This window comes from Melospiza melodia (assembly GCF_035770615.1).
Source record: "Melospiza melodia melodia isolate bMelMel2 chromosome 7 unlocalized genomic scaffold, bMelMel2.pri SUPER_7_unloc_1, whole genome shotgun sequence".
Taxonomy (NCBI): Eukaryota; Metazoa; Chordata; class Aves; order Passeriformes; family Passerellidae; genus Melospiza; species Melospiza melodia.
The window spans coordinates 9017790-9045331 of NW_026948497.1; the positions used below are offsets into that span (position 1 = coordinate 9017790).

General features: G+C 50.2%; 1 protein-coding gene and 1 pseudogene across 1 annotated transcript; both read right to left on the bottom strand.

Annotated features, from left to right (window-relative positions):
• The window catches only part of LOC134432822 (zinc finger protein 572-like), a 487328-nt pseudogene that overhangs the window by 47645 nt on the left and 412141 nt on the right, over positions 1-27542 (bottom strand).
• Positions 6483-7415, bottom strand: LOC134432779 (olfactory receptor 14C36-like). The gene has a single exon (XM_063181688.1). It carries the CDS (start codon positions 7413-7415, stop codon positions 6483-6485), a length of 933 nt encoding a protein of 310 aa, XP_063037758.1.

Sequence of the window (27542 nt, forward strand, 5' to 3'; positions counted from 1 at the left end):
ATGCATCAAAGGATGGTCGTTCTCCCCTCACTTCAACAAATGGTGACACCTGGATGTGATAGCGGACACCACGACGATCGCGAACACCATGACGATCGCGAACACCACGAGAAGTGAGGACTGGTTCGGGTTCCGAAGCAGCCGGAACGGCAAATAAGCGTGAAACCAAAGCGGAGGAAAAGCCGCCGAGACGCACCGTGCCCTGGCGACCATATAGACGGGTCCAGCCGATATGTGCGGCCAACGCCTGGAAAAGCTGCAAAGTGCGCACTTAAAGAGGTATGGAAAGGCAAGCCGCATATGAACTTTTTATTACGTTTTTGCATAAAAGGCAAATTAAGGGAATAGACTTACAGAAGGAATTGCAAGGTCTTTTGGCTTATGGTCTCGAACGGGGAGTCTTTGTGAATCCCCACACAGTTCACGAGTTGTCGGAATGGTGTAAATTTGGTGATTTATTATGGCAGGCTACATTAGACGATGATAAAACTACTAGGAAGTTGGGTAAATTATGGCGGGTCATTAACACCGAGCTGTTGCAGTTTCAGGCTGAAAAAAGGGCTGCCCACCAGGCTACTGCCGCTCATTATCGTAACAAAGAGTACAATCAAGACAGGAATTTGATAAGGAGTCGGGAACTTTTCTCAGCCCCGCAATGAGGACGGTTTTATTACCAGCCTCACCAACTCCCTCGGCGAGCCAGGCTGCGAGCCAGGCTATAAGCCAGGCGCCGCAGAGTGTTGCATTACCCACTTCGCCGCCTCCTTTGACGAGCCAGCCCCCCCTAATGAGCCAAGCTCCGCAGGATGCTCCGCAGGGTGCTTTGTTGCCCGCTTTGCCGCAGGCTATGCATAGCACTTCTGAGTCTCCCGTATCCGCTGTATCGCAGCAGCCGGGGCCAAAAACGTATGCTCCGTTCCCGAAAAGCAATCAGATCCCTGGGTCGGAAGACGATCTAGCGGCGACGATTGCGAGGGATAGACGAGATGCGTGGGCTGCCCTGGCCAAAGATGCCATGGAAAAGGGAGATCAAGAGCTGATAAGCACGGCTAGCGAGCTGGCTTGTCCGGTTATTTTCACCCCTCAGGCCGGAGGAGGCATACAAGCTACAATCAGTGCTTTAGACTGGAAGATGTTATCTCAATTGTGAGCCACTGTTAGCCAGTTTGGTTTTAAAAGCGAACCAGCCAAGCAAATGCTCGACTATATTTTTGACACCAGTATTCTTCTTATTAATGACTGTCGTGGCATAGTTCAATTAATCTTTACCCAACATCAACAATTGCTGTTTAATGCTCATTGGCAAGCGCTCGTTAGCGAGTGCGTGACAGTACAAAGGCAGCAGGGTGACCCCCTCCATGGTGTCACTGTTAGTGAGCTTATGGGTCTGGGACCTTTCCTTCGTAGTGAGGCACAAGCCTTAATAGGCCAGGAGAAGTGCCAGGAGGCAATGAGGTTAGTCAGACTCGCGATGGAAAGGGTAAAGGAACCAGGAGGGATACCAGTAGATATGGGAATTAAGCAAGGCAGAGAGGAATCATTTGATGCTTTTATTGATAGAGCTGCGGCTGCAATTGAGAGGGCAGGAGTAGCAGAATATATGCGCGGGGCCCTTCTCAAACAGTGTGCGATCCAAAATTGTAATTCTGCCACTAGAAACATACTTAATACCTTAGGAGCAAATTGGACTATAGAGGAGCCATTAGAGAGGATGGCTCTCGTACCAACCAGGCAGCAGGCTTTAGTGGTAGAAGCAATTAAACAGCTAGGAGTAGGCTTGCAAGAACAGGCAAAGTCTTCTCAGAGTCAGGTATTAGCCGCGCTTGCACCTCTTCAAGCGTCAGCTGCATTTGCAACACCAAATAATTGGGGCCAAAAATGCCGCTTGGACGACCAGGCACCAACAGAAGTCATCGCTGCAGCATCGACACTCTCTCCTGTCTCCAACCCGACACCACAGGGAGCCGCCGCGGGGGGAGCGGGGCCGCCGCAGAGGGAGTGACCCGCAGCGCGGGGGGGGGGGCCCATCCGCTCCGGCACAAGCGGCGACCAGAGTGCTTTTCTAGTGCCAGAGCTTGTCTCTCCGCCCCGCGGCTGGCAAAGAGCCTCGGTCTTGGACCTAACAGCCTAATGGATGTAACTTTTGTCAACAAAAGGAAAAGATCCCTGTTGAAATTGAGAAACCAGTGATGGTAAACAAGCGAAGTTAAAGGCACTTATGTTTTTCCTGGCAGAGACTATGAAACAGGAATCAGCCTACTGTATGCATGGGTCAAATTTCGGCCGATTTGGCTCGGCATTGGTTATGCTGTCTTGAAATCACCCGTATTGGCAGAGACTTTAACATCAGAAGCCCGGATGGCTCAGTTGGGGTAACATCAGACTCTAAAATTATATTTTGAAAAGTTTAAAAATGTTAAGATGTATTGGACTGATTGTATGAGTGAGATGTTGTGAGTGTGCTTTTTGGTATAGAAATGCTATAGCAAACACGTGAACAAAGTTATTTTAGCTTAGTATTTTAGAATCAGGCCTGTAAGTAAGTTATAGTGAATGCTATATTTTATGTCTATAGTAAGTTATCTGTTATTAAGTAGTTTAAGTTAAATTATTTATTAAATGCTGAATACTATTAAGGTTAAGTTTGTTAAGTTTATTTTCTGTTAAGTTCGAGGTCTGTTAAGTTTAAATTGTATATTAGGTTTAAGTTAAGTTAGATTCCGTTAAGTTTAAGTTGTATAGAATTTAAAGTCAGTTAAGTTTTGTTATAGTTAAGTTTTGTTAGAATTAAGAGATTTTACATGTAAGTTCTGTTGATTTAAAAATCTATTAGGTTTAAGTAAAGATAAATTTAAGTAATGTTAAGTTCTATTAAGTTTAAATATTTTAAGTTTAAGTATTTTAAGTATAAGTGCTATTAAGTTTAAGTGATGTTAGATAGATTTATGCTTTTACGATAGGCGTTTATTTTATGACTTGTGGGCAGGGTGTTGTTCTCAACATCAGAGAAACCTTGCTAGCTGAAAATACTGTTTAGTTATTAGAATTGGCTATTCTTATGTTGCAAAGAGTGTAACACAGTTAGCCCATAGAATTTTGAAGCCAGTTAAGTTTTGTTAATTTACAAATAAGTCTGCTAAGTTAAATATTTTAAGTGCTTTCTCACCACTCCAAAGTAAAAAAGGACTGAGAATTGCCCAGCTGATGCCATTTGAGCCACATGACTAAAAGATTACAGACTGTAAACCTGATTTTGAACTTTTCTGAGAAACCCAAGGAAAAGGTGGATGTGAAAATCTCAAGGACAGAAAGGATCGTTTTCAGACTTGCCGCTCACCTCCTCTCCAGGTTCGCATGAATGAAAACAGCTAACAGCTTACTTTTCTTAGTCCAATTACCACCTACCGTGTAATGCCTGATAAGGCGGGACCTTGTGGCTCAGCTGAGGGTGCTTTTAACCCTTTGGGATAAAAGCCGTTGCCGGACGACCAGAGAACTGATTGACATTATTGAATCATTATCATCTTTCCATATAAAAGGACCATCAAAAGAGAACTGTCTTGAATGTCACAGCCCACATTGTGCTGTTTGGGTTGCACTGTGTTGTGGGGGTTGTGATAAGACCTTTTGGGTAGATCAGTTGTCACTTTTTCATTTATGGCGTAATACCTGTAATCATAGACATACCTGGGAACATAATTGGGAGTGGGCACTACGGAATGAAACAGGACTAAACACTGCCTCAGCTTTAGATCTTTATGAATCGCGTGAGCAGAAAATCTTGGCTTATTATCGGTGGGAGGTACAGTGTATTTTGAAAAGGGTTAAAGCTCAAAGTGCATCATATATAGCCTCTGTAAGGTGTAGAAAACTGGTGCCTTTAACACAACATTCTGTTGTAGGGCCTATAAAAGGAGATCCCAATCAGGCATTGTTGTGGTGTGCTGTAATGTCCCATTTTGGCCTTCCAGGTCACTTTCCCAGGTGTCCCTATACATCTCTCCCTTCCCCCTTGCCCCCATGCTGAGTGAGTCCTGTCAATCAGGCTTAACATTCCAGCAAGGCGTCGTGTGGTTGGTCAAGTTCAAAGGATGCCCCTATGCCCAGAGGTCATTGGCCTTTCTGGGTGTCATCTTCCCCTGAGACCCTCCCCCTCTCACCTGGTTGGTGGCTCACCTGTACCTCCCCTCCCCCTGTCCCTGAGCTGAAAAGGTGAATGAGACCATGCGGCCGGGGTTCTGTTGGAGCAGCTCCTCACGTTCAGACCTCTGTAACCATGGAATGAACCTCTGGACATTAAACCCTCCAGCAGAATCCATCTCCTTTTTCTCTTCACCATCGCTTGAAGCTATTCCTCCTGAGGTAACGGGGTTCCTAACAAGCCTGGACTTGTTCAGTGCCTAGCTGCAACCACCAGCAAGCCAAGGTATCTCTGGGGTGATACACCGCAGTTGCTGCCTTTGGCCCAGCAGCGAGGGTCAGACTGGCCCAGGCACAATCTAACTGGTAATATTGGGAGGCATTAGATAACTGCATTAGAAGGTTACAAAGGTGTGGTCTTCAGGTCTCGGGAACAGTAAGGTTAAAAACTGATAAGAAAAAGAAGGTCAAAGTAAAACCAGGAAAATGAGGTTTACTTTTGTTATATTGCTTGGTGTAGTGGTAGCTGAAGAATTAAAGGTAACACATTTTAGTCAACCTAGAGATAATGTATGGATAACACTTGCTAGGCAGATTAATCAGTCATCTCTTTGTCTCAGCCTCAGAGGAGTCACTAACCCTTTTCGAACATGTTTGGTAGGGCTTCCAGTATGGTCTCCTCAAGAATTCTGCAGTCTTATTAATAACCGGGCCTTATGTATGCACAGTATGGTAAATATTAAATTGCCTGCACAGAAAGGGTATACTGCCAGTCAGAGTGACGGCTACCGTCAATGCCTTCAATTCAATCACTTAATACTCCTTTGCATTCTCCACCTGAGGAGTTGGAGCTTTTCGGAAGTGCAAATGCTAGCATGACCAGCACTTCCAACGGTGGGTGGTTCAGCTTTGATTACTCTAATTCTCAAAAGATGAATCAGCATAAACAAACATGGGCTACTCTAGATTCATCTCTAAGCCCAGACATAGTGTTAAAACAACTTTACAACCAATGTAAAGGCTCTAGCATCATGACACCTAAGAAATTACCTACAGGGATATTTCTAATTTGCGGAGATAGAGCCTGGAATGGCATACCTGCCCAACCTCAGGGTGGACCTTGTTATTTAGGCAAGTTATCACTATGCCACCCTAATATATCTGTGTTAATGCAATTAAGTCATAAGACAAACAGGCAAAAGCGCAGCTTACATAATTTAGACTGTAGTCAAATAGGAGATCCATGGTTCTGGAGTAAATTTAAACAAGTGATGGTTGCAGCTCTCCTACCATGGGGTGCTGCAAGCAAAACAATGACTTTAGCAAAACAAATAGGGTGTTGGACTAAGGGTGAATTGAATAAGACATCACAGATATTAGATATGTTAACTGCAGATGTACAGAGTGTTAATCATGCTGTTTTGCAAAATAGAGCTGCCATAGATTTCTTACTATTAGCACAAGGCCATGGGTGTGAAGAGTTTGAAGGGATGTGTTGCATGAACTTATCTGATCATTCTGTATCTATTCATGCTAAGTTAAAAGAGCTACGGCTAGGGCTTAACAGCCTTAAGGAAGAAGAAGGATTGGGTATTGATGAGTGGCTTAAAAGTTTCGGATTGGGACCATGGCTAAGAAACCTTGTAATATATGCTATAGGGATATTAGGTGTACTCTTATTGCTTTTACTTATATTACCTTGCTTTTGTAGCTGTATCCAAAAGATGGTTAGTAGGATGATAGAGAAAACCTGGCAAACTAACCTCCTTTCTCTCAAAGAAAAAAGCGGGGGAAGTGTGGAGAGTTTAGTTCAGGCATGGCTTAAAGAAAAAGGCCATGAAGCCATGCAATTGAGGGAAAAGTAAAAGGTAGTTGTGAAGCAGTTCCAAAAGCAGTTCCCAGCCTGATTTCTATAAACAATTAGACTCTTTCAGGCATCACTTTATAAACAATAAGGTTCTCAGGCAGTCTTCCCATAACAAGTGAAACACCCTCTCTGGGAAAAGATGGCACCCTGGGAACAGATATGGAAGTTTTGGGAACCTTTCATATCACAGTGGGAACACTGGTTTTATTTTGTGTAAACAATCAACGGTATTGTAAAACAAAAGGAGTGGTTAGAGTTTTCTCTGTTAGCCTATCATGAACCTGGATTTTGGAATATGCATGAAGTTCGTTAACACTATTATTTAAACTGTCTGATCGATCAATAAACTTGAGTTCAAAATATCAAAGGATGGTCATTCTCCCCTCACTTCAACAAAGAAGCTCTAAAGTGGAACTAACAAGAAGTATTGAAGATTACTTTTATTACAAGTGATTGGCAGAAACGGGCCAGTAGTTTAATGTTTCTGAAAGCATCCAGTCATCAGTGTCCACATGGAAGCCTTGAGCTCCTGGTTCCTCAGGCTGTAGATGAGGGGGTTCAGGGCTGGAGGCACCACTGAGTACAGAACTGACAGGGCTAGATCAAGGGACGGGGAGGAGATGGAGGGGGGCTTCAGGTAGGCAAAAAAGGTAGTGCTGAGAAACAGGGAGACCACAGCCAGGTGAGGGAGGCAGGTGGAAAAGGCTTTGTGCCGTCCCTGCTCAGAGGGGATCCTCAGCACAGCCCTGAAGATCTGCACATAGGAGAAAACAATGAACAAAAAACAGCTTGAGGCTACACAGACACTTACAGCCAGAAGCCCAAGCTCCCTGAGGTAGGATTTGGAGCAGGAGAGCTTGAGGATCTTGAGGATTTCACAGAAGAACTGGCCCAGCACATTGCCATGGCACAGGGGCAGGGAAAATGTATTGGCTGTGTGCAGCAGTGAATAAAGAAAGCAACTGGTCCAGGCAGCTGCTGCCATGTGGGCAGAATCTCTGCTGCCCAGGAGGGTCCCAGAGTGCAGGGGTTTGCAGATGGACACGTAGCGGTCGTAGCACATGATGGTCAGGAGGGAAAGCTCTAATGACATGAAAAACACAAAAAAAAAGAGCTGTGCAGCACATCCTGTGTGGGAGATGTTCCTGGTGTCCCAGAGGGAATTGTGCATGGCTTTGGGGACAGTGGTGCAGATCATGCCCAGGTCGCTGAGGGCCAGGTTGAGCAGGAAGAAGAACATGGGCGTGTGCAGGTGGTGGCCGCAGGCTACGGTGCTGATGATGAGGCCGTTGCCCAGGAGGGCAGCCAGGGAGATGCCCAGCAAGAGGCAGAAGTGCAGGAGCTGCAGCTGCCGCGTGTCTGCCAATGCCAGCAGGAGGAAGTGGCTGATGGAGCTGCTGTTGGACATTTGATTTCTCTGGCCATTGGGAGCTGTTCATGGAGAAAAGTCAGTGACCGGTTGGGAGAAACTTCTTCCAGCAAAATCAAAGCCTATTTCCATAGGCCCTTCTCCTGTAACACTCTCACACCCTTTTCAATTTCCAGCAGATTTTCCTTCAGCTCCAAGTGTGGAGCCCTGGCTGGTGCTGCCTGACTGGGACTTCAGGTTCGGGGCAGGTACACACAGAGGTTTTTATAGTTCAGCCTTGATGTGCAGACATAGCAGGGGCACAGGGATCTGTCCTCGTGTTCCACTTTGAATCTCTGTTAACACAGACAGCCCTGTCAGCATCTGCCCTCCCACTGCCAGAGAACAGGAATGGTAAAGTCTGTTTAAATGTACTAGTGTTATTTACAGCTTTTCTTCTTCTCCCCTGCTGATTATTTTTGGATGTCAGAAACTCTCTGCATTTCTGCTGCCCTCAGGGAGAACAGTGAGTTCTCTGAGGCAAGGTGGTGAGTGGACAGGGAGGGAAGGAGGTCTGTTGCCCTGTCCTGTTCCAGGATTCTCTAGGCTATCACCTTTCCCAGACAGAGGATGATCACCCTCCCATGTTTCCTTTAAAAACCATCCTGACAAAGCTGAGAGCAGATGGATCCCCACAGTCCACCAAATGTCCATCCCCTTCTCAAGGTCTCAGCCCCACATTTGTACCCAGGACGGGGCTCATTTCACCAACCCAACAGCATTTTCTCATCATAGACCTTCTGTGTCGCACCGTGGGGCTTTTAGATAACGCAGAGATGCTACAGGACAGGTTTGTATCCTGGATTGAAGCTCAAAGCTTGGACTGAAATCTCAGGGAGATTCCAGGTGTCCTTATGATGGCATTGGATTGAGGGAGGTGCAGCTCCTTCCCTGGCTGCACTGACAGCATTGCCCAGAGCCGGGCCCTGGGGACAGCATCACCCTGAGCCAGCTGTGCCCCCGGCCAGAGCCCCCAGTGCCAGGCAGCTGCTCCCAGTCCTGTGCTCTGCAGAGGGAACTGGGCCCGGGGCTGCAGAGCTGCCCCACGGCTCTGCTACAGCTCTGCCTGCACAGGAGGGGCTGCACGCCTTGGAGCCCCGGCCCTGAGGGCAGAGGCTGGGCTGGAGCACAGGAGGGAGGGGGCTTGTTCAGAGGGAGGGGCTGCACTGGAGGGGATCCTGTGGGCATCTCTAAACTCTCCCTGCCACAACATTGCTGGGTATTGTTTTGTCTCCTTGCCTGATCTTCTCTCTGCTTCCTGGAGGTTTTCCTCCTGCAGGTGTTTCCCTGTGCCTGATCTCTCCATGCCAACACTCACAGACCCCAAATCTCTGTGCCCTCTCCTTGGCCTGACAGAACCCTGCCTGTTTGCAGGGCACTGGCTGGGGGCAGGTTCTGTTTGCACGTGGGACAAAGGACAGCTCAGACTGAGCCTGATGGGTCCAACAGAGGGGATTCTGGTGCTGCCCATGGGCAGAATGGCTGAAAGTACATTGGGGATCTCCTGTGAATCTACAGAACACAAAAAATAACAGTTCCAATGTCTTGTGAACTTTTAAAATTTCATAATTAATAATTCATAATCAATCTTTATTATTAATCCCCCCGGTCCCTGCTGTTCTCCAATATTAGGAAACGGAATACAAAGTCTTTGGAAATGTCCTAATTTTTAATGAAATCTTTGTATTGGAAATATTTTATGACGACCAGCATTCCTCAGCATGTCAAAGCTTCATGGACATTTCACCTCCCCTGCACCAGGAATATTCAGAGTTTTACTCACAGAGTCTGTAGGCATTAGGATGTTCCAGCTTTAGGAGATCACTGGAGGAGCTGCAGCTGCATTGTCCTTCAGCCAGAGGTTCCTGTGCCAATGGCTGGCAGTGATTCTGCCCCAGGCACTTCTCAGCCCCTTCCCAGCCCTGCCTGATTGAAGCTCTCTGTGCCTCTGTGCTGTGCCTGGGGTGGCTGCAGGCAGTGCCCCAGCCCTGCTGGGTTAGGAGAGGAGCTGCTCCTCAGCAGAAATGTCTTTTTGAAGCTCTTCTTGGTTTTCAAGGAGCTGCCTCTGGGCCAGAAGCCCAGCCCAGCTCAGCAGCATAGACACAGCACAAGGATTTTAATGACCCTCTCAGGGCTTTGGTGTTGTTTACATCAGACTCAGTCCCTGAGAGAGTGTTCAGAAAACTTCTCAATAAATCAAAGTTTAATTTAAACTCCAAAGTTTCTTGAAGTTCTTATGGGTCCCACTGAGGAACACAAGTCACAAAGTGTCCCCAGGTTCCAGTTAGAGCAGAACACTGGAGGCAGTGATGACAGCTGGGGACAAGCAAGGCAAATGTGTCTCTGGTGCTGAGCATACCTGGATGTGTTTCAGGAATTCAAAGGGCAAAGCCTGAGCCCCAGCCCCTGGCCAGGCAGATCCTGTCCCTCCCTCCTTGCTCAGGGCTCTTCCCGGGATGGGCACTGGCATGTGGGGATGGGCAATGGCAAGGGCAGGAGCATGGGGCGGCCCCTGGCAGGCTGCTGAGCAGGGACAAGGAGGCAACGAGGCCCCAGGCCTGCAAGGGTCACTTGTCTCCTGCTCCTGCCTCAGGCCCAGGCCCAGCAGCCATGGCCAAAGTGCTGCCCAAGTTGGCTCTGGCAGGGCTGTCTTGCAGCTGTTGCCTTTCCCTGTGCCCTGTGCAGCCCAGGCTGTCCCACGGTGTCCCTGCCCTGCGCCTCTGTCCCTGCAGGCTGTCGGCATCCCCCGGCTGCCCCACCTGGCTGGGCCCTTCCTGTGCTGACAGCTCTGCCTCCTGCCTGCCTCTGCCCGCCCACACAGAGCCTGGGGCTGACCCAGGCTCCTTCTGGGGGATGTGCTGTGCCACAGCCCTGCCCTGGCAGGGAAGTTCCTTTCTCTTTGGGTCCTGTCTGGCCCTCCCTATCTGCCCTTTGCATTAATTCTTTCTTTGTCTGTTCTCTACTATGTCAAAAGGAGCCACCATCTCTGAAACCACTGTCCAGTCCCTCCCAGGGCTCTCCTCTGCTGTCCTCAGTCTCCACCCCACTGAGCACAGTGATGCTTTGTCCCTATATTGTGCTCATGTGCTTGAGGCCTCCAAACCCCACCTTGGGAGATCTCTCAGCCCTCTCCAAGGTATTGGCAAATGAAAACATTCTGCTCATAGTCTAAGAAAATCACCTCAGGACAAGACCAGTCAGACCTTTGTGTCCTGGCTACTTTTTCCTTGGAGCAATCCTTGTATAGATGGAATTTTTTAGGCCGAATTTCAGTTTTGCCCATGGGCACTTTAATGTGAACAACGATTCTCTTCCATTGGTAAGAAAGCAGAGGCCCAGTGTTTCAGGGGCAGATGAGCAGCAGCCACCAAGGGCCAAGGCGAGCCAGACCTTGCTGGAATTGCAGCTTGTGCCTGAGAGAAATCCTTGGATACACAGAATTTGGGAGGTAGAATACAAGTTTTGGCCGCTGGTCCCTTGATGAAAAGGCCCTTTCTTTTGCATCTGAAGGAAAGCAGAGAGCCCCAGGGTTTGATGGTAGATGAGAAGCAGCCCCTGGGAGGCCAAGCCAGCCAGACTCATCTCTCCTGGCAGCTTTTGATTTGGAGCTATCCTTGGATATATGAAATGTAGGGGCCAGATCTCAAATTTGGCCGCGGCCCCTGGACAAGGAGACTGTTCTATTTCCATGGGAAGGAAGGCAGAGAGCCCCAGTGTTTCAGGGGTAGATGACAGGTGGCCATCAGAGCCCAGTACACCAGGGAGAGCTGGCAGGTTTTGTCTGGGAGAAACCTTTCATGTAATTAATATTTTAGGAGGAGTAGCAATTTTGGCCATTGAGAAATAAGAAGAATCTTTTCCATAGGAAGGAAAGCACAGAACCCCAGTGCTTCAGGGGCTGATGAACTGCAGGCACCAGAGACCAAGGCCAGCCAGACCTGTCTGTAATGTCAGCTTTTGTGTAGGAGCAATAATTGGATATCGGACTTTTGAAGGTGGAATCCCAGTTTCAGCCAAGGGCACCTGGAGTAGAAGGTGCCATCTTTTCCCTTAGGATGGAAAGGGCAGAGCCCCAGTGTTTCAGGGCAGAATTCAGGCAACCACCAGAGGCCAAGGCCAGCCAGAGCTGTCTGTCCTGGGAGCTTTTGTCTGGGAGGAAAACCCCTTGAACATAGGAATTTTGGAGGAAAAATACCAAATTCAGATATGGCCACCTGGGCAGGAGAGACGGTTCTTTTCCATAGGAAGGAAAGCACTGAGCCTCAGTGTTTGAAGGCAGGTGAGAGTCAGCTCTAAAGAAGACAAGGGCAGCCAGACCTGTCTGTAATGGCAGCTTTTGTCTGGAAGCAATCCCTGGATGTTGAGAATTTTGGAGGGGGAATCCCATTTTGGCCATTGATGCTTGAATGAGAAAGGCAGTTCTTTTCCATTTGAAGGAAAGCCCAGAGCCCCAGGGTTTCAGGGGTACATGAGAAGAGACCCTCGACATGCCAAGGGCAGTTGGACCAGTCAGGCCAAGCCAAACAGACCTGTTCCCTGTTCCCTTGTTTCCATGGGGCCCTGCGTGTCACAGTGGTGGTGTCATATTGGATCCTTGGTTCCATCAGGCCCAGATGTGACCCACTGGCCTCTTGTTTCCATGGGTCTTCACAGTGTCACAATGGTCCCTTGCTTCCATGAGGCCTGGCAGTGTCACAGGGGTCTCCTTGGTGCTGCAGTGTCACAATGAACCCTTGGTTCCATAGGGACTCACAATGTCAGAAGGGTCTCCTTGGTTCCATGAGGCCCTGCAGAGCCCCTTGATTCAACGAGGCCTCCAAGTGTCATCATGGCCTCCAGGATTCCATGAGGCCTGCAATGTCCCAATGGACCTTTAATTCCATGGGGTCCTCCACTGTTCCATGGATCCTTAGTTCCATGGGGCCCTGGAGTGTCACAATGGCCTCCTTGGTTCCATGGTGCCACACAGTGTGACAACTGCCCCTTGGCCTGCCAAGCCCACACAATGTCACAATGGTTCCTTGCTTCCATGAGGCCTTCTAGTGTCACAATGGTCTGCATGATCCCATAAGGCCTTGCAGTGTCACAACAGACCATTGGTTACATGGAGCCCCACAATGTCACTGTGGTCCCCTTGGCTCCACAAGGTTCTGAAGTGCTACAATGGCCTTTTGGTTTCTCAAGGCCTCCAAGTGTAAAAATGGCCTCCATGGTTCCATGAGGCCCTGCTGGGTCACGATGGCTCATGGTTCCATGAGGCCACAAAGTTTAACAAGGGACCCTTGGTTCCATCAGGCCTTGCTGTGTCACAATGGACTTCTGGTTCCATGAGCTCTCACACTGCCAGCAGCAGTCTCCTTGGTTCTGCAGTGTCACCATGGACCCTTGGTTCCATGAGGTTCTGCAGTAGAACACGATCCCCTTGGTTCCGTGATGTTCTGCAGTGTCACAATGGACCCATGGTTCCACCAGGCCTTGCTATGGAAAGGAATTTCCTTCCCAGGGCAGGGCTGTGGAACAGGAAGAGCACATCCCCCAGAAGGAGCCTGGGTCAGCCCCAGGCTCTGTGTGGGCAGGCAGAAGGCAGGCAGGAGGCAGAGCTGTCAGCAGAGGAAGGGCCCAGCCAGGTGGGGCAGCCGGGGGATGCCGACAGCCTGCAGGGACAGAAACGCAGGGCAGGGACAGCGTGGGACAGCCTGGGCTGCACAGGGCACAGGGATGGGCAGCAGCTGCAAGACAGCCCTGCCAGAGCCAACTTGGGCAGCACTTTGGCCATGGCTGCTGGGCCTGGGCCTGAGGCAGGAGCAGGAGACAAGTGACCCTTGCAGGCCTGGGGCCTCGTTGCCTCCTTGTCCCTGCTCAGCAGCCTGCCAGGGGCCGCCCCATGCTCCTGCCCTTGCCATTGCACATCCCCACATGCCAGTGCCCATCCCAAGAAGAGCCCTGAGCAAGGAGGGAGGGACAGGATCTGCCTGGCCAGGGGCTGGGGCTCAGGCCTTGGCCCTTTGCATTCCTCAAACACATCCAGGTGTGCTCAGCACCAGAGACACCATTGACTTTTTTGTGCCCAGCTGTCATCACTGCCTCCAGTGTTCTGCACTAACCGGAACTTGGCGACACTTTCTCAGTCGTGTTCCTCAGTGGGAACCATTAAAACTTCAAGAAGCTTCAGAGTTTCAATTTAATTTTGAGTTCTTGAGAAGTTTTTGAGCACTCTCTCAGGGACTGAGTCTGATGTAAACAGCACCAAATCCCCAAGAGGCTCATTAAGGTCCTTGTGCTGTGTCTGTGCTGTTGAGCTTTAAAGGAACAGCTTTTGCCAGGGCCAGCTCCTCCCCCAGTCCAGCAGGGCTGAGGGCTCTGCCTGCAGGCACTGAGGGGACAGGAGCCAGGCAGAAAGCAATCAGGATTGGGAAGACATTGAGCTAAGACTTCACTTGGGGAAAGATCTTCACAGCCCTGTGCATGGTGAGTGTGTGGGGGCAGGGCAATGTCCCCTGTGCTCCTGGAGGGATCTTCTGAAGCCAGCACACCCCACAGCCTGGGGGATGTGTCAGGAGGACTCTCCCAGTTTCTCTGTGCCACAGGAGCAGGAGGAGGAGGATGTGCTGCAGAGCAGGGCTGCCCTGGGCACCGTCGGAGGGACAGGGCAGGTCGGCTCCTGCTGCCAGGGATGGCTGCAGGGGGTGAAGCTGGGGCTGCAGCCAGGGCTGCCCAGGGCTGTCCTGCAGAGCAGCTCCTGCAGCCCTCAGGGCTCTTGGCCAGCCCAGGGCATGTGCCACCGTCCAGGGGCAGCTCTCAGCCGGCCTGGCAGCTCCCCATGGACGCTGCAAGGGAGAAGTTGGAGGTGGAAGGAGCCACCCCCATCAGGGCAGATTCCTCCTGCTCTGGAGATGGTGCTGCATGGCCAGGGCTGCTCTCAGCTTTCTCCTAAAGGGAAGGGAAAGGGGCTGTCAGCTTTGCCCGTGTCACTGAGACTCCTGCACTGTCACCCTGGGCATCAGAAGACGTGCCTCAGATCACCCTCAGAAAGTGCCTTCTCAGCCTCCTCTCCCTACAGACAGCAGCAGCAGCCCCTTGGCTTGCAGCATCTCTTTCTGGCCTGCACTTAAGGCCCTGCTGCCAGGGAGATGCCCCTGGGCAGTGCCCTGTGCTGGGAGGGGTCTGCAGGGTAGAGCTGAGCCCCCGGGGCTGTGCTGGGCTCTGGCAGCACTGGCAGGGACAAGGCTTGGATATGGAGAAACTGCTCCCAGTAGGCACAACTTCAGGAAGCAGAGAGCCAGACCAACGCTTGGTATCCCTTCCATTGAGGTGGACAGGGAAAGAGAGAAGGATTTGGAGAAAATTATTTTTAAACTGGAGCATTCAAAAGTTCCACTTTTTTGTTCAATCAAGTTATAAGTGCAATCAGCGTGAAATAGTGAGAGGTAAAATGAGCAAAGCGCACCTGTGTGGGACGAGTGGGTCTGATTGTGCAGGGGCACAGGGAGCCCTGTTTTCCCTCTGGGCTCCCCAGTGCTCTGGCACAGAGCAATGCGGAAGACAAGGCAGCAGCACAAACCTCAGCTCAGAGATAAAAAGGTTCGGCAAATTCCCAAAAAAAGGAAGTATATTTGAGGGGATTTGTAATAAAAAAGGATAAGTATAAACAATTAATTCTTTCCCAGCTTATCAGCATCTTCTTTCAACAGCCCACGATGCCAAAATGAACAAATGTGCAACAGCAGCTCCATCAGCCACTTCCTCCTGCTGGCATTGGCAGACACGCGGCAGCTGCAGCTCCTGCACTTCTGCCTCTTGCTGGGCATCACCCTGGCTGCCCTCCTGGGCAACGGCCTCATCATCAGCGCTGTAGCCTGTGGCCACCACCTGCACACGCCCATGTTCTTCTTCCTGCTCAACCTGGCCCTCAGCGACCTGGGCATGATCTGCACCACTGTCCCCAAAGCCATGCACAATTCCCTCTGGGACACCAGGAACATCTCCTACACAGGATGTGCTGCACAGTTCTTTCTGTTTGTATTTTTCATTTCTGCAGAATTTTCCCTCCTGACCATCATGTGCTACGACCGCTACGTGTCCATCTGCAAACCCCTGCACTACGGGACCCTCCTGGGCAGCAGAGCTTGTGCCCACATGGCAGCAGCTGCCTGGGCCAGTGCCTTTTTCAATGCTCTGCTGCACACAGCCAATACATTTTCCCTGCCCCTGTGCCATGGCAATGCCCTGGGCCAGTTCTTCTGTGAAATCCTCAAGATCCTCAAGCTCTCCTGCTCCAAATCCTACCTCAGGGAACTTGGGCTCATTGTAGTTAGTGCTTTTCTGTTATTTGGTTGTTTTGTGTTCATGGTTTTCTCCTATGTGCAGATCTTCAGGGCTGTGCTGAGGATCCCCTCTGAGCAGGGACGGCACAAAGCCTTTTCCACCTGCCTCCCTCATCTGGCCGTGGTCTCTCTGTTCCTCAGCACTGATATATTTGCACACTTGAAGCCCCCCTCCATCTCCTCCCCACACCTCAATCTGGCCCTGTCAGTTCTGTACTCAGTTGTGCCTCCAGCCCTGAACCCCCTCATCTACAGCCTGAGGAACCAGGAGCTCAAGCATGGCATAAGAAAAATGATGACTGGATGCTTTTCAGAAGGAATAAAATACTCCTTTTGTGTAGCATAAGATTTAGAGTGTAACTCATTACAGGCTCAGTCTACCTTTTCAGGTATTGGTAGTGTGGTGGGTGGATAGTTTTGTTTTTCTTGTGATTATCTTGATCACAACATAATCTTATTATTCATCCCTCTTCTATTTAAGTGTTTTCCTCTTGAATTTGACTCAGAGATTTTTTAAAATTGGGAATTGTGCTTTGGTTTTTTAAACAAAATAAAGGACCCTGCTTCAAATGCTTTCTCTACTACCCTTTCCACCGAGACTGTGATGCTTTGCAGCACAGCAGCACAGACAGGGAGCACCAGCATATGATCTTTTCAGAGCTCCTCTCAGCTCCTCCACACTCCCCTTTGGAGCCCTTGTTGTGCTCTGAGGTCTGAGAGCTCTGGAAGCAGGGACCGCAATGACAGCTTTTGTGAGAGAGCTGACCTCCATTCCAGCACTGCCATCAGCAAAGGGATCTCCAGAAGCCCAGTGCCTGAGGGCTTCTGCCACAGTCTGTCTCAAGAACATGCCAAGGGATGGATTCTAAAGAGGCTTATTGTTCTCCCAGGTCTCAGTGGGATCAGATCAGGGTCCCAGTTTCACCTACAAGGGACTCAGGTCTGGGTCAGGCTTTCCTTGTGGGTGGCCAGTGCCCATCTGATGGTGAATGGTCTGTGCTGAACCTTCCTGGGGATCTGCAGCTTGTGCCAGGGCCGATGGCTGGGGAAGGTTTTCTCTATCTCCTCCTTTTACTTTGCAGTGCCTCAGTTTTCTGGGGCATCCTCATGATTTTCAGTGTCACCAGTGCCCAGATCAGTTGTGTCTCCTGAGACATTCTGACAGAGCATTTTTTAAACACAGTCCTCCCCCCTGCTGAATCCTCTCATCTACAGTCTGTGGAGCAGAAAGGATGGGCTTAGAGAGGCACTGAGAAAAGTGCTCAGGGCAGCTCTGAGTGGGGGAATAACACACCGGAGTCACCCATAAAAACTGACCCTCATGACAGGGACAACTGAACAGGGCTGTGTCCTGGGCACTCCACTGGAACAGCTTTTTGGTATCAGGGCTGTTGAGAAGGCTGGGAAGTGTCACTGTGGGACCTCTCTCAAAGCCCTTGGAAAGGCCAGAGCCATCCCAGAGAGTCCTGGGCACTTGGGAAGGACAGACATGGAACCAGTCTGCACACAGGGCAGGGAGGGGGACTGGAAGAGTCACAGCCTGGTCAGGCTCATCAGGGAAGGGGATGTGGCAACTCCTCCTGCAGCCATTCCAGGCACTGGCAGGACAGGGCAGGGACTGCAGAACCCACACGGGAGGCAAAAGGAGGGGATGTTGTGTGCCCAGAGTTCAGCCAGGCCTGGGACAGGGTCTGCTGTGGTCTCCTCAGAGCCAGACTGGAGAGAGCTGGGCTGAAGGAGTGGAATATGGGCTGGGTAGGAATTTGGCTGAACATTGAGGGTCAAATGTCATCTATGGTATAGAGTCTTCTTGGCAGCCATGCGCTGGTGACATCCCTCAGTGACCAGCCCTTGGCCACCACTGTGGAATATTTCTATTGTCTCTAAAATGGCATGAAATGTACTTTCAATTCCTTTGTGGATGCTGCCAAATTGCAGGGAGTCTGTGACTGAAGTCATCTAGTAAATGGTGACTGCAAAATGTAATTGGGCAAGATGATTGAGTTGGGTAAATTTGTCTTGCCATCAGGTGGCAAGCAAGCTACAAGAAAGGGCAGAAAAAACTTATACAACAGAAGAAAGGCAGTTCAATAGGGAAAAACCCAAACCCAAACAAAAAATACAAACCCCAAACCCAGTCAAAAAAACCAAAGCATGACCCACCCACAACAACACAAAAACCACACAAACAAACTAACCACAAAAAGAAAAGGTCAAAAAAAGAAGAAAAGCAAATTCACAAGAAGTCTCCTATCAGCAGAAAATATTTAACCACCTTGTGGCAGGAGAGGATCCTGTATGTGTAGGTGCTGTTTTGAAAGAAAAACATCTTAAATAAGAAATTAATCCCGTACCCTACTTGCACCTCTGCTTCTCTCAGTTGATTGCTGATCATGGTGTGACATGGAATGGAACATCCCTTGGGTCAGTCCAGCCCAGCTGTCCCATCCCTGTTCCCCAGGAACACTTGCCCACCCCAGGCCCATAGGTTGGGGGGTTGCAGATGCCTCATGCGGGGTGAGCACTGAGACAAGGACAGGAGAACAGAACAACATTTACTCTTGTCAAGAACAGTAGAACAGAACAGCCCAGCCTTGGAGAAACTAATTGAGGATGTACCTTTGGCAAACAGAAGTCCCAAGAAATGCAAGCAGGATGCCAGCTCAGCTCTGCAAGGCTGACAAAACAGAAGTTATGCAAAACAATAATATTGCCCTTACTCAAAAGGAGGGGTCAAAGAACAGCCACCTAAAAAGGACAATGGATGTTGAAGACAAACCCAAAGAACCATGAAAGGATTTGTGATAAGGGGTGCAACTATGTCAAATAAACTCAGAGGAAGTGGAGATAGCAAATGAATACATAATCAGTGTGTGTGATAAAAACTCTGTTTATTTGATGCTCAGTGCACTCCAATGGATGAAGGATGGCCCAAGTGACCACCATGCTGTAATAAAGAATACCTGCTTTCAAATACTCCAAACTGTGTTCAAAAGTTTCTATCCAGTAGATTTCAGTATCAGTGGTGTCCTTGACTCCATTGTACCCCACAGTTTCACAATGGCCCCTTGGTTCCACTGGGTTCCGTACTGTCAAAATGGCCTCCTTGGTTCTGCACTGCCACAATGCTCTCCTTGGTTCCACGAGGCCTTGGTGTGTCACAACAGCCCCTTGGTTCCATCAACTGCCAGAGTGTCACCCTGGTGTCTTGGATCTGCAGTGTCACAATGGACAATTGGTCACAAGCAGCCTCACTGTGTCACCATGGATATTTGGTTCCACGGGCCCCCCACAGTTTCACAATGGCCCCTTGGTTCCACGAGGTTCCACTGCATCACCATGGTCGCCTTGGATCCTTAGTATCTCCATGGACCATTGGTTCCATGTGGCCCTGCTGTGTCACAGTGGTTCCTTGGTTCCACTGCATACAATGGAATCTTGGTCCCTTGAGGTTCTGTACTGTCACAATGGTCTCCTTGGTTGTGGGCTCTAACAATGGACCCTTGGTTCCATGAGTTTCCATGATGTCACAATGGTCTCCTTGGTTCCACAAGGCCTTGCTGTGTCACTATGGACCCATGACTCCCTGAGCCGGTGTCAGAATAGCCCCTTTGTCCCATAGAGCCCCACAGTGTCACAATTGGCTCCACTTGGTTCATTGAGGCCTTGCTGTGTCACAGTGCTCCTTTGTTTCCATGAGGCCCCATGTGTCATATCGGTCTCCCATGGTTCCATGAGGCCCAGCTGTATCACAATTGCCCCTTTGTCTGGAGCACCACAGTATCACAATTGTCCTCCCTTAATTCCATGAGGCCCCGCAAAGTCACAATGGACCTTTGATTCCATGAGTCCCACATTGTTCCAAGAATCCTTAAGTCCATGGGGCCCTGTAGTGTCACAATGGTCCCTTGGTTCCATGGTGCCACACAGTGTGACAATTGCCCTTTGGCCCAACAGGGCCTCAGAGTGTCACAATGGACTCCATGGTTCCATGGAGGCACAAAGTGCCACAATGGCCCTTTGGTTTCTCAAGGCCTCAAAGTATGAAAATGGCCTCCATGGTTCCATGAAGTCCTCCTGTGTGAAAAAGGCCTTTGGTTCCATGATGCCTCATAGTGTCACAATGGTCTCATTGATTCTGCACTTTAAGAATTCCCCCTTGGTCCCTTGGAGCCCCACAGTGTCACTATTGTGCCCTTGGTTCCATGAGGCTTTGCTGTGTCACAATGCTCCTTTGGTTCTATGAGGTCCCCTGTATCACAATGGTCCCTGGCTTCCATGAGGGCTGGCAGTGTCACAGGGGTCTCCTTCGTGCTGCACTATCACAATGGACCCTTGGTTCCATGGGGACTCACAATGGACCCTTGGTTCCATGGGGACTCACAATGTCAGAAGGGTCTCCTTGGTTCCATGAGGCTCTGCAGAGCCCCTTGATTCAACGAGGCCTCCAAGTGTCATCATGGCCTCCAGGATTCCATGAGGCTCCGCAGTGTCCCAAAGGACTTTGGTTCCATGGGGTCCTGCACTGTTCCATGAATCCTTCTTTCCATGGGGCCCTGGAGTGTCACATTGGACTCCTTGGTTCCATGGTGCCACACAGTGTGACAACTGCCCCTTGGCCTGCCAAGACCCCACAGTGTCACAATGGTTCCTTGCTTCCATGAGGCCTTGTAGTGTCAGAATGGTCTCCATGACCCCATAAGGCCTTGCAGTGTCACCACAGACCACTGGTTTCATGGAGCCCCACAGTGTCACTATAGTCCTCTTGGCTTCACAAGGCTCTGAAGTGCCACAATGGCCCTTTGGTTCCACAAGGCCTCCGAGTGTTAAAATGGCCTCCATGGTTCCATGAGGCCCAGCTGTGTCACAATGGACCTTTGGTTCCATGATGCCCCAGAGTGTCCCAATGGTATCCTTGGTCCCACTGTGTCAGAATGGACCCTTCATCCCATGGACACGCACAGTGTTCCCTGCAGTCCCCTTGATTCCACCAGGCCCTGCCATGCTCTACAGGCCCCTTGGTTCCAGTGGGTCCCAAAGTGTCAGAACAGTCTCCATTATTCCATAAGGCCCCACAATGTCCCTGTGCTCCCCTTGGTTCCACAGGGCCCCACAGTGGAACAATGGATTCTTGGTTCCATGAAGTTCCTCAGTCCCAATGGTCTCATTGGATCCGCAGTGTCACAGTGGCCCCTTGGCTCCGTGTGGCCACGCTGTGTCACAATGGCTTATGGTTCCATGAGGGCACACAGTTTAACAAGGGACCCTTGGCTCCATGATGCCTTGCTGTGTCATAATGGACTTCTGGTTCCATGAGCTCTCACACTGCCAGCAGCAGTCTCCTTGGTTCTGCAGTGTCACCATGGACCCTTGGTTCCATGAGGTTCCGCAGTAGAACACGGCAACCATGGTTCCGTGAGGTTCTGCAGTTTAACAACGGACCCATGGTTCCACCAGGCCTTGCTGTGTCACAATGGCCCCTTGGTTGCAAGAGGTTTCTCAGGGTCACAATGGTCTCCTTGGATCCGCCGTATCGCAATTCACCATTGCTTCCATGTGGCCCCAAGGTGCCAAAATGGATTTTGGTTCCATGGGGTTCTGCTGTGTCACAATGGACCCTTTGTTCCATGAGTGTACTCAGTGTAACAGTTGACTCCTTGTTCTGTGAGGCCTCGCCATCACCAAATCTCCAAAATATCCGAATAAGACCGGTTAACACTAATTTGCTTTTTAAGAGGGGATCATTTATTCAGGCCTGAGGTCTAGTGAGGGATAACTTCTAACCTTATGTGGACATGTTATTCTACCAGCATCAGTTAGTGTGTATTACAATTTACTCATTTCCATAAAACCCACCCCAAGTTCCCAGATTCAGTCCTTCGATTTTCTGTCGCTACATTTTGAGCCAGATGTCTTTTCTTCCAACCATCCTTGCTGTGAAAGCAGCCCCTGCATGCCTTGTTCCTTTGCTAAAAGTTCACAGGCACAGTAAAAATTGAATTAATCCTTTTGATATCAAGGCCAAGGCTTTGTGTGACGAGGCAGAGGCAGGCAGGAGGCAGAGCTGAGTGCAAAGGAAGGGCCCAGCCAGGTGGGGCAGCCGGGGGATGCCGACAGCCTGCAGGGACAGAAACGCAGGGCAGGGACAGCGTGGGACAGCCTGGGCTGCACAGGGCACAGGGATGGGCAGCAGCTGCAAGAAAGCCCTGCCAGAGCCAACTTGGGCAGCACTTTGGCCATGGCTGCTGGGCCTGGGCCTGAGGCCACGTGGGGACATATGACCCTTGCAGGGCTGGGGCCTCATTGCCTCCTTGTCCCTGCTCAGCAGCCTGGCAGGGGCCGCCCCATGCTCCTGCCCTTGCCATTGCCCAGCCCCACATGCCAGTGCCCATCCCAGGAAGAGCCCTGAGCAAGGAGGGAGGGACAGGATCTGCCTGGCCAGGGGCTGGGGCTCAGGCCTTGGCCCTTTGCATTCCTGAAACACATCCAGGTGTGCTCAGCACCAGAGACACCTTTGCCTTACTTGTCCTTGCCTGTCACCAGTGCTTCCAGGGTTCTGCTCTGACTGGAACCTGGGGACATTTTTTCAGTCATATCCCTCACAGGGATCTCTTTAAAGTATAAGAAACTTCACTGTTTCTACCTGACTTTGAGTTCTTGAGAAGTTCTTTGAGCACACTCTGAGGGACTGGGTCTGATGCAAAGACCACCGAGGACCCAGAGGGTCATTGAAGTCCCTGTGCTGTGTCTGTGCTGCTGAGCTGGGCTGGGCTCCTGGCCCAGAGGCAGCTCCTGGCAAGGGCAGCGCTGCAGAGAGACAGCTCTGGCCAGGAGCAGCTCCTGTGCACCGCCCAGCAGGGCTGGGGCACTGCCAGGGCCCCTCAGGGACACCAGCAGGGCACAGACAGAGCTCACAGGGGCTCAGCACTGGCAGGGGCTGTGGGATGGCCCCGAGGGGGCTGTGTCACAGCAGCACCTCTGTGGCTGTGTCATAGAGGCACAGAGCAGTTGTGATGTCAGCAAGGGGCTGTGTGACAGGCCAGAGTGGGCTGTGTGAGATCACAGATTGGGCTGTGACATCACAGAGGTTGTTGCGTGAGGTCATTGAACAGCTACAGCATCATAGAGGGGATTCTGTGACATCACAGAGTAGGCTGTGACCCCATTGTATGGCTGTATGATGTAATAGTGCAGGCTTTGATGTGAAAGTGTGTGCTGTGATATTATAGAGCGGCAGTATGACATCACAGAGAGGGCTTTGTGGCATCACAGAGTTGGCTGTGACATTGTAGAGTAGGGTGTGAGGCCATAGAGCAGATCCTGCCATTATAGAGGGTGTCTCTGTGATATCAGAGAGTGGGTTGTGACAACACTGGGTGGCTGTGTAATATCATGGAGCAGGCTGTGACATCACAGAACAGACAGTGACATCACTGTGTGATTATTTTTTTTATATCAGAGTCTTCTGTGACATCACAGAGCAGTTGTGTGACATCACACGATGCTGTGTGACATCACAGGGGCTGTGTGAGGTCACTGGGGAGGTCACTCTGCCCTGGCCCCCCTCACAGCTCCCCCCAGAGCAGTCCAACCGTGCTCATGCACAGTGGGGTCCCCTGTGCCCCCAGGTCCCACCACCAGTGTCACAATGATCCCTACATTCCATGGAACCACACACATCTATTCCATGTGTGGCTTGCCAGCTGTGTGGCTCCATGGAGTGTGACACTGAGAGGCCCCAACAAACCAAGGTCCATTGTGACACCGCGGGGCCTCTTGGAACTGTGGAGACCATTGTGACACTTTGGGGTATCATGGAACCAAGGGGCCAGTGGGACACTGTGACACCCCATGGAGCCAAAGGTCCATTGTGACATTGCAGGGCTCATGGAATAGAGGAGTCAAGTGACATTGTGGGGCCTGTGGAACCATGGAGACCATTGTGACACTGCAAGGCCTCATGGAATCATTGGGACCATTGTGACACTGCTGGACCCCATGGAATGCGATACCCCTTGGTGCCAAGACCATCAAGAACTCAGTTGTCTCTTCTGCTAATGAAACACTGGGGCTCTGTGCTTTCCTTCCTATAGAAAAAGAACTCTCCTTCTCCTCCAAGCATCCATGCCCAAAACTGGGATTTCACCTCCAAATTTCCTTATATCCAGGAATTGTTCCAAAAGGAATATTTCCAGGACAAGTCTGGCAGGTAATGGTTTAACAAGGGTCACCTCTCATCTGTCCCTAAAACATTGGGGAAGGCTCTGTGCTTTCCCTCCTATGAAAAAGAACTGTCCTGCTTCTCCAGGTGGCCATGGCTGAGATTGGGCTTTCACCTCCAAAATTCCCTAAATGCAAAGACTGCTCCCAGACAAAATATGCCATTCCTGACAAGTCTGTCTGGCCTTGGCCTAGTGAGGCTTTCACCGGCCTTCCAAACAGAGGGACGCTCTGCTTTCCTTCCTATGGAAAATAATTTTCCTTCTCATCCAGATGCCATGGCCAGAATAGGAATTTCACCTCCAGCATTGCCTGTTGTGAGAGACTGGAGGAGATTGTTGGCTGCAAAAAATTTCATGTGGGGGAGGAGGGGGCAGGTCTCCAGCCTTGCCTCCCCTGGAACCCCAGCAAAGATTTCCTAGGTCCAATTTAGGTTTCTTCTCCCTGTTAATTTATTGATACATCCTATCTCCAGCTGACACTGAATCCAAGGACCTCCTCATGCAGTTTGAATAAATATGAAATCAAGACCCTTCCTGGCTGACAATCAATCAGACTCTGTCCCTACCCCCACGCCACCATTTCCCCCATCCAAGCCCTGGCACTCAGAGCAGCCTTGTGCAAATCTGAGCTCCCTCCAGCCCAGGCTGCACCTGCAGCTTTCAGCTCCTTGGCTCCAGCTCCCACCTGCTTTCCTTGGAGAAGGAGCTGCCCGAGACACAGAGGGATGTTCATTTTTTGTCAGCCAACAAAGCCAAGGCAAGTCACAGCTCCATCAAATGCAAAAGTCATTCTTTTCCCTGGCTCTGCCCTGCCCCTGATCCCCACAGCCTGTCCTGTTTCCTTCATCCCTGCATTGCCAGGGACTTTCTGGGACAAGGGAGCTCTGTTCTGGATGTGGAGTGATGTCCAAGTGCCACCACTGGAGACGGAGCCAAAACTCATCAGGTTTTTGTCTTTTGAGGGATCAGGAACTGCTGAGACTCAGAGTCACAGAAACTTTCTCTTCATGGCCAACAGACCACACTTGAACAGGACAGAATTTACTAACAATCACACTCTTCCCTGAGCTATGCATAATGTCCCAGCAGTACCTGATGAGTCCAACATCCATAAGTGACTTCCATACTAAAAAGTAATTTTAGACAAATGTGGTTCTGTGATAGATATAAACACTGTCAGCAATCTTGCTTGGCCAGAGCCCAAGCTCGAGCCAGAGTGGTCCAGGCTCTGTCAGTGCCCAAACAAAAGCAGAAAGGGATGTTGTATCACAATCCATTCCTTGGTGAAGGAGGTCCACAGCAGGCTCAAGAGGCACCTCAGACACTCAACAGTCAAGGCAGTAACATATGGACAGGACACGGATGGCAGTTCATGGCTGGGAGAGCATTCGTAGGCATATCCAAGGACAAATTTCCCAGGAACTCTCCACAGCTCTGGAATCTGCCCACCAGCTCTGTCAGAAGCTTCAGCAGAACAACCAAAGTCCTAAAAAGCAGCTCCCAGACACTTTTCCTACCATCCTGCCTAAGTAGCCGGGTTGCTTGTTGCAAAACACTCTTTTTCTCCTCTTCCCCAATGCCCTGTGGACACTTGCAGCCAAAATAAAAAGCTCCTGGCCCTCTGTGTGATGTGATAATACAGTTTTTATATTTCCATGCTGGGATGAAAGAAAGCTGTGCTGTGGGTCAGGAAAGGCCAGGACCCACTTGGCCTTCCCGCAGGCTGAGGTGGTCCCAGCAGACATCCTGCTGCTTTTTTGGGGAATGTGTGAGGGGGAGTGGAGGGGGTGACAGAGAGGCTGAGATCACAGAGTGGAAACTCAGCTCCAGAGTGGCAGAGCAGACTCTCCCTGCTGAATGCCTGCTGGGGCTGGCAAAGAAGGAAAATGCCCCAATAACAGCCCGGTGGCACTGTGTCTCAGGGACAGGTACAGGGAGGCGACAACAAACAGCAGCATGGCCCGGTCTCACAGCTCCTAGGAAGCAGTGACAGAGGGGCCTCATGTGCCAGAGATTTCAGAAAGGCTGTCTTCTCAAATGGCCACTCTAAAACCCCTCTCTTTGCCTCTTGGGTTTGTGAATGCTTTTGACAGCCACAGCATCCTGGGGCAACGCGTTCCATGATTTCATTAAGCACCCCTTGAAAAGCACCTCCCATTGTTCAACTGAGCTGCCAGCCTGGTCATTTCAGAGGGTGCTGCCTTGGTGGAGAGAAAAATCAATCTTCTGCCTTTCAGGGAGCTGAAGGAGGAGGGACTCTTCACCATCAGACACCTGGCTGGGTCCCATTCAGAGGTCCTGCTTAGTAGACTTGGTGAGGTTTGCTTGGCAGTTGCCAGCGAGGTGAGAACATTGTTCTGAATTGTCCCCTATACTTCATACACAGTGTGTAGAGTAGGTATGTGCTTGTTCATCTCCATGTGTGCTCAGGGTCTGCCTTCATTTCTGGTTTTAGACCTGATATTTCTAATGTCTGTCAGCTGTCTGTAGGATCTGTGGGTACACGCAGCTGTATTTACTGGCAGGTTGGGTATCTGACACTCATCTTTGAGTGTGGAGCCTTCATAATGCAATGTGCAAATGCAGAAACTGAGACACTAATGACGTTATTTGCCAGAGTCCTAGTCTCTGCCCAAGCTATATTTCAACACTGCAAATTATTCTGTAGACCTGAGCCTGCATTTTCTGTTTCCTGGCATAGTACTTCAGCTGCTGGTATTGATTTTTTGAATAGGAACACCTGACTCTTTTACCTTTATGACTTTTTCCTTCATGATTTGAAAGCAGCTCTTTATTTATTTTCTAGTAAAAGGGCCTAAAAAAAAAAAGATGTGGACATTTAAGAAGGATTAAATAGAACACTTAATGAAATTTTTATTTACGCCTGCAGTAAGCAGGTCTGAAGCCAGAAATTGGTGCCAGAGTAAGTGCCTTTCTGTGCTTGTGCTCTCCTGCTCTTCCTGTCCTTGTATGCTCCTCTGGACACAATGGGATGTGTTGTCATTTCCTGGGACTTCTGTTGAAGGCAACTGGTTTTCTTTTCAAGGTGATTCTTATGTTACCCCTCATGGCTTCCCCAGGTGACCAACCTCGGTTCCAAAGTGTCCTGCTCTGCCTTTGTCACTCTGGGAGAGCTCTTTGTGACCTTGAAGAAGGACATGGACTCTGAGGTGGATGAGGTTGCTCGGGTCCTTCTCCAGATGGTGTCCAACTCCCCAGAATTTGTTCAGAAAACAGCCAGTCAGAGCCTGGGGATCATGGTGGAGAATGAGACTCCTGCAGGAGCAATGACTGCTCTCATGGACATGGGAGTCAAGTAGGTTCTTCTTCTTTTAGTGATGTTCTTCACCTTCGTGTGTGTGGGAGGGAGAAGGGATGAGACAGAGAATGGGAATGCTGGGAGAGAAGGGTCCTGTATCTTGCATCTTCTGTGGACTCAGTGACTTGATTCTCCAACCAACCTCACTTCTTTCCTCTTGTCACCTATTTCTGCCCTCTGCAGCCCATTAGTTCTCAGAATCACAGAAGTATAGAATGTGGGGAGTTGGAAGGGGCCCATCAGGACCACGGAGTCCAGCTCC

What these genes read in the sequence shown, in the direction of transcription:
- LOC134432779 (XM_063181688.1), bottom strand. Translation starts at nt 7,415, where the DNA reads ATGTCCAACAGCAGCTCCATCAGCCACTTCCTCCTGCTGGCATTGGCA.